Source organism: Homalodisca vitripennis, chromosome 7, assembly GCF_021130785.1.
Source record: "Homalodisca vitripennis isolate AUS2020 chromosome 7, UT_GWSS_2.1, whole genome shotgun sequence".
NCBI lineage: Eukaryota > Metazoa > Arthropoda > Insecta > Hemiptera > Cicadellidae > Homalodisca > Homalodisca vitripennis.
Window position 1 is genome coordinate 60,836,640 of NC_060213.1, and position 7,609 is coordinate 60,844,248.

Below are 7,609 nucleotides of genomic sequence, written 5' to 3' on the forward strand. Positions count from 1 at the left end.
AATGTTGTAAAAAATGTATTTTAAACTTGAAGAAACCTCAAGAGGAATAAAAAAGTTTATGATTTTAGATAAAAGGGCACAGGTTGAAGTAAACAGTTGCGATAACTACATGGTTTGGGAGAGGAGGAGTGTATTAAAACAATTCAGTATTTATTTTCTGAATAATGCACAAATCCGAAAACTCATGGTCCGTAATTAATGTTATTAACATGTGTTATTTATGTTTGTATGTAAATTAATAACTAACACGAATGTTGGAATATTAATTTAAACTTGTTAGTTTGATAAAATTTATGCCAAGGAAGAGGGGAACAGAAGAAAAAAGACTGTTATTTCTATGATAAAACAACGGTATAGGTAAAAATAATAAAATAAGAACTGACACCCCCGTCTGGGGGATATGTTTTTAATTCTATATGAAGCTGCGACAACCAGTGAATGGGCGAGCCAACACACACAGCCGTTGCAGGGCAAAGGTTCCAAGGACGACCCAACTAATTACGGACCGGACCTGCAATAAACATCCCACAACAACAACCACCGACTACCTCGTTCTACACATTGTGAAGGATTTATCTGGATGGACTATCTTTATGGTAGGACTTAGAATTGTAAAAAAGGTAGGTGGCAATTGGACTCTTAATATTTGCCATAGTTTAGGTCAAGGTTTCTATTGGGGAATTTAATTGTTAAGTTTTCAAAAAACAATCTGATAATGTATGGACTCTTTTTAAAAAGAATTTATAATAATTAACGCTTGGTTTAAAATAACTTCACAACTAGTATGCTGCCACTTCTTACAACTATTTATCAAAAATAAATTAAAACAAATATTATAAATAAAAAAAAAAGGTTTGGTAGATTTGATGATGCATGTTAAGGCTAGGTGGAAATACAATTTCTAAAGGATGTGAGATAAATTTCTTAGATTTAAGTATTAAACTTGGCAGATACAAGCGCTTTAAGGGGGGGTGTGTATACCAATTACATGGTATACTTTTAAATAAAAATAAAAATTTAATAAATAAAATTTTATTTTAGAATTGTAAATGGATAGGGAATAAAAAAAGTAAATTTATATTGTAATCCAGCGGCAGGCACAACGCGCTTGGAATCTGGTCTAGACCTGACTTGATGGCAGTGAATGCTAAAACAATAGTCTACAGTGGACTCAATCTTTTGTTAGGCGGCGAACCTGCGTTGAGAGTGATTCAAACAGGCCTGCAGGAACAGGAGCGTAGTCGGTGCAGGCCAAGAAAACACGCTCTGCTTCCTTTCCGAGTTGAGAAGCGATAGAGTAAAGTCCTTAGTGCGAGTTTAAAAGTAGTGTCGGGCGTAGGATCCGTTGGTATAGATTATTTTAATACCAAACTCCAGAGACCTTCTACGACTAAAGAGCTAAGTACTTTTGACTGAATTATTAAATTTTTCTAAATTTGAAATTTGAAAATTTAAGAAGTGAATTAATTTGAAATTGGATTTGAAATTTGAAATTAACGATCAAATTCTGTTGAGAGTGAACTAATATAATATATATATATATAAAATTGTAAAAGGAGTAATTTTATTTAAAATCGAAACGTAAAATTTAATTGAAATTATAGGGATTCTAGTTAAAATTAAGAGCTGCAGGTGCTGCACCATATCCTGTAGGAACTTGTGAAAAATTCCTGTTGAGAACTGTTTAGTTTTGTTTGAGAATTTTATTTTAAAGAAGTTTATAATTTTATTTTATTAGTTTTGAGAAGAAGCCTATTTATTTTATTTCATACAAATTTATTCAAGATTATTATTTTATTTTTATATTTTATACATACGTATTTAGAGGACAGTGAGCCCATGTTAAATCGAAGAAAGTGCCTTGCCTAAGGAAGTAGTAATTTTAAAACTTATTGTGCAAAACATTGCTTGATGGAAATACAAGGTTAATAATTGACATTTGAATTAATTTAATAAACCTGAATATTTCTAAAAAGGTTGCAGTTTCAATTTCCACCAGTATCTACTTATATCTTATGAGTTCGAGACTATTTAGGGTCATCATAATAAAAAACAAAAAATTTTGTATATTAACATTTAGTATAATTATTATAAACCTTATCTGATTTTGGCAATGCATATAACATGTAGGACGACAATAAATGATTTTTGACTCATGAACTCCTAACAACAATGATATAGTTTCAAAATCTGTATGAAAAACATTATTATGCGTGAAGCTGACAAGTGTTGATTATATATAAAACTGATGAATTTCCCCAAAGGTTTCCGTGTACCTACAGTGGAAAGTTAACCCTACTTTATGGTAATCACATACTTTACCTAAAAGACCAATTAGGTTTTTGTGACTAAGTTCTTGTAGTAGTTTGATTTCCCTCAGGGCTGTTCGATTGATTCCATCTTTGGCCTCTGCTTTGCTACCAAGCTTGATCTGTGAGCAAGTAATAGTTACATCAAGATTTGATGAACAATACGTGGACAGTTTGGCATAAATGTAGCAGAAAATTACTATCCATGCTAACAAGTAGAATGAAAGAAATAGGGATTTTAGAGATTATAATCCAAAGCGTAAACATGCCTTCATCACTTAAAAGTCTTTTATAACTAGTGCAATTATATTTCTGATAATTTTTAAAAGTAAAAAAATGATGATTTATTACTAATTGGGAACCATAAAAAGTTTGAAATCATGTAACTAATAGAACTTTATTTAATTATAGGTAAGATAAAAAAAAAAAATAGTTGTCTGTGAAAACAAAGACTTTTAAACCTTTCACAGTATAAATGTCAATGATTTACCAAATATTGAAGAGTGCATAAAAAGCTAAGATTCACAATTTCACTTCACAGTATGAATTGTTTGTAAATGTACCAAAAGCAGAAATTTAAAAATAAGACTTTTTGTAATTTATTAAAGTGTATACATAAAAAGAAATATTTACTTTAACACTTATTAGCATATAAATTTTAAATTATTTGCCTAATTTTTAATTGTAGTTGATAAGGTATAAATGTAAATTAAATTTCTTTAAAACATTGCCATATATTTCAAATGATTTAATTTTTCCTAAATTAAACTATAAATGGAAAATGCTGTTACTTGTGGTTCATGTGTGAAAGGCAATTTTTTTCTTCAAATGGTATCTTTAACCCTTTCTGGGCCAGGCGGCAATATATTGCCGCCATAGATCGCGTCTGAAAGGTGCCAGGCGGCAAAATGGCAAAATATTGCCGTTGGTGACATGCGAAAAGCGCCAGGCGGCAATATATAGTCTCCTTGATATTCGTTGTTTTCTTAAATAAATACGATATCAAATGATTAAAGTTTTATGTTTTTTTATTCCCTGATATATTTGTAGATAATTAATATGAATATCATATTTATTTTGGAGGTCTATGGATTTTTATTTCATAATTGTCACGTGACATTATCATCTGACTCGATCTTTTGTTGTTAATTCTTTATGCTTTAGTGTAATCGTATTATTGTATGCTGGAATCTTCTTCATTATTTTATTTTGTGGTTGTAAATATTAGTAGTGTTAGTTGTTACGTGCCCAGCTATTGTGTGTAAAAGTTACAATGACTGACAATTTGCAATCTCACGGGAGTGAAATTGTAAATACCACATTTGTAAATAGAAAAAATGTAAATAAATTTCAAATAAAATTCTATAAATATTTCTTGGTAAATAGTGTTTTTTAACTGTATTGTAACTGTTTATGGATCCTACAATCATCTGTTTACCGTTACATCCATAATGTGAATATTTATTTTACGTTTCTTGCAATGTAAGAGTCAGTTGCTTTAACACTTATAAAATATTGCGAAGTACAATTATGCGTATTTATACAAAATGTGTCATACAAAATTTATTTATGAGAGAAATAATACAAAATTTTGTATGCTTGTTCCTTTCTAAATGTACAATATAATAAAATAGCTTCCCACAGTAAAATTATTTTTCCTTTTTTAGTTATTTGAAAAAAAAAAAAAAATGAAAATTTTGTATGTAATCTATTAAAACATTATTTTTTAAATTTTAAATTACTTAAAAGTACATCTATATATTTTTTGTTGATAGTATATATCTATACTAGTAATTTGGTGCAACTTTTAGGTCATTCTCTAATTGTTATGAAAAATTATAAATTTTAATCTAAGAGACTGCAAAATCGCCAATTTTTGCCTGGCACTTTTGACTAGTCACAAGGTGATATGAGATGTGAAAATTTTTTGCAACATCTCATATTTGGTCCTGGCCCTGAAAGGGTTAATATTCCTGATATATAGCACTCATTTGAAGATATGGTATTCAGAGTTAGGAATAACATCAATAAACACTAAAATAATATACTTTTACTGAAGTTGTGAGTGCGTTACCTTTTTTACAGCTACTACTTCATTAGTTGTAATATCTCGAGCTTTATACACTGTTGCAAACTGAAAAAAATTAAAATTACATTTTTAGTTTAACACACTTCAACAACCATATCTTAAATTAATAGTTAATCACCAATTTGTTAAGTATAACTTTGAATTTTACTAAATTGTCTGATTTTATTTCAATAATGGGATAGGGGAGGATGGATAGTAAAGACACAGATATTTCTCAAATTGTTTAAGTGACAGCATAACTGTAAAATAATAAACTGTCTGTTTATTTACTATCGTCTACATGACTACAAACCTGCTTTAAAATGGAACCTGATATAACATATACATACCCTTTAGATCCAACTTTGAAACAAAAACCAGCTTGCAGCAAACGAATACCATGTGCAGTAAAACAGATTTGATTATCTTTAAATTATTTCACATCAATCACATAAAATCTTACTAGTACCTTTATATTGCAGGAGAAAGCTATAATAATGTTTTATATAGCTTTATATCTATTTTTCTTAATAATTATCATATTATTGTTTTGACTTTGTAAAACCATATTTTAAATATTAAAGTAATGAGATAATTTATTTATTATAATAATTTCAATAATTTTTAGTTGCAAACTTTAAGGATCTAATTTAGAAGAAAAAGCACACATCTTCCACTTATTTACTCTGAACACCAACCTTTCTACTCTAATACTATTCTCACAAAAAAAATCTGTTTCAATTCTAATACAAATGATAAATGGTACTCTATAAGGAGAGTAACCTAACAAAGAAAACCTCAAAACATTTGAAATAACATATTGACTGCAGTGGAGCAAAAGTATTTAAAAAAACAGTACAAATGTTTTTCAGAATGCCATAAACTACCTGCATTGTATTTTAAAATTATCCTATAGTGAAACAACTGTGGAATAAACTTTCTTATTTATATTCTGATTAAAATAGGCTAACACAGCTTTAAAGTTTTTTTGGGTGTGAAATTTAAGGTTGCACTGTACTTTAGCCACATCAGCTATAACAATATCTAACCACTTTTATAAAATTTCTTAAAATATTATGTTTTTATTCCCAAAAATAATATTTAGGCGGTCATGATCCATAAATTGAACAATAACTTATGTTTGAAATTTTAGATTATATCTAAAATAGCCCACCAATCCAGGGGAGCAAGGGGAATTAGTTTCTGGGTGGTAGGGATAACAAGCTATCTCGTTTTATATAATTATTTTTGGATTGGTCAGACTTTTCTGCGTTGTACATTCCAAAATAAAGATGTGCTTTGTGTTTTGGCATCACCATTTAGCGTTTACATTTTTTTTCAATCAAATTTGGTTCTTGTGTTTTCCTAGTGGAACAATGGACTTACCTTCTACAAATGGTGAGGTGATACAACCTACGATAAATAAGTGTAGTGGGTGTTCTAAAACGTTGTTTGACTGCATTACAATTATAAAACAATTCCAAAATTGTGTCGTTTTTAGTCCGACATGGAATTTTGAACGTGTTTCCTTCTATGATAACTTTCCCAGAGCAGCCGAGAAATTGTATCCCCTTATTCATGAAATATTTTGAAAGTTTCTATTATTTTTATTTCTTCATTTTAATTATTTTTGAAATGTTATTAATTTAATTCTTGTGTTGGATGGATGGCCCCCGGATAGGCCACTTTTATAATTTCAGATCATGATTAAGAAATTTTGGGTAGGGCAGAAATGGGCACTCACGTGATCTGAGCACGAATTTGGATAAATCTCGGGGATGTTTTTCTTTTTATGCCAGAAGTGTGAGGTGGTGCCGCAAACGCCACTGAAGGCCAGAAGCATTTCTGCTGTAATTTCAGTTATTATTTAGGCTTTCCTTCCTTTTAGATCTATTTGAACTAACATCCCATACATTTATTTTGTTATTTTACGTTGAAATTTTTTAAAATAGTCTGAAGAGGCTAAAGTAAATATTTTCCCACAAAACGATTGCAGCCCTGTGCCTTCTGAGCAAGTTCAGCTAAGAAAAACTCAGCCCAACTGGCTCGACCAGCTACACAATCTACAGCAGTCAAAGATATACTGGTAAGCATGCATTTTTAATGTAAAAATTTACACTATTGCTATGCTAGATGTTAACTATAATTATGTGTTTATTTTTCTCATTTAAATACATGTGAATACAGTATACAACAATAACTTATTAGTTACTTTCTTAACACTGCTTGATATCATTATTGTTATATGCATATAGTTTTCTTTTGATTTGAGTTTGTTGTTATACATATTGTGTACTAATTATTTTACTTTTATGATCTGGTGTTATATACTCATGCTTGATCCACGAATATAATTTTTACTTGTAGCAATTTGAACTTAGTTTAAATTTTAAGATTCCTTTAGACTAGGTAGCCAATTGTGCATTATTATCTGTTGTAAAATGGTGTTTATAGTAAATAAATGATATAGCCTAAATTAAACATAATATTTTTCAGAAACATTTCCCAATTGTGGGCAACATTATAAAAACAAAGTATTGTCTATTTCATACCTGTCCCTCTCCAAGGAATGAAATCTTTTCATATCTAAGTCTTTCCATTATTTTGTTTGAATAATACTGTTTCTCAAATGCTCTAGAGATTACAATCGCATATATTTATATAATTTACCAAACTAAACTAAAACATTATAAACACAGTATTTCAGATTTATAGAACATTGGTCAACAAAGATGCATTGTATTTGAGTTATGTTTTGAGGTTAAATTTTTCAATAAAAAAAACTAGTTTGAAATTGTGATTTCTTCCCAGATTCATGTAGACTTGTTAGTCTATCAATATCATCATTCTCCATGTAGCATGCAATATCATCATTGTGGCCATTACTTCAAATGTATAATAATTGAGTTGTTTTCGAATTGTTTTAAAACTCTTTATGTATGTTTAATTACTCTGCTTTCTTCTTTATGAAAAATAAGTATAGATCTAACGTGTAACTTTTTTGTGAACGGAATCCTCAACATTCCGATTACTGATACTCTTTTTTGATTGGAGGCTATGAATAATGATAAAATATACATATTTTTGTTTTCGCTGTTTTGCGTCAAAAATTATTATCAGAATACGGGATGGATGCCAAAACACTTGGCTTTAGAAACGTTTTGAGGAAAAATACTGTCCTCCGTGATTTGGGTTAACCATTTGATTGGAGGTAGATAAACCATCACCTCAG

At 29.5% G+C, this 7,609-nt stretch overlaps 1 protein-coding gene across 1 annotated transcript in view; it reads right to left on the bottom strand.

The window, feature by feature from the left end:
* Positions 1-7,159, bottom strand: part of LOC124365906 (cyclin-dependent kinase 7-like) — a 38,795-nt gene extending 31,636 nt beyond the window's left edge. Inside the window, 3 exon segments of the mRNA XM_046822026.1 lie at positions 2,323-2,431; positions 4,384-4,443; positions 6,930-7,159. Of these exon segments, the coding sequence (XP_046677982.1) occupies positions 2,323-2,431; positions 4,384-4,443; positions 6,930-6,977 (217 nt within the window). The 5' untranslated portion in view covers positions 6,978-7,159.
* Positions 7,160-7,609: the final 450 nt, after the last annotated feature.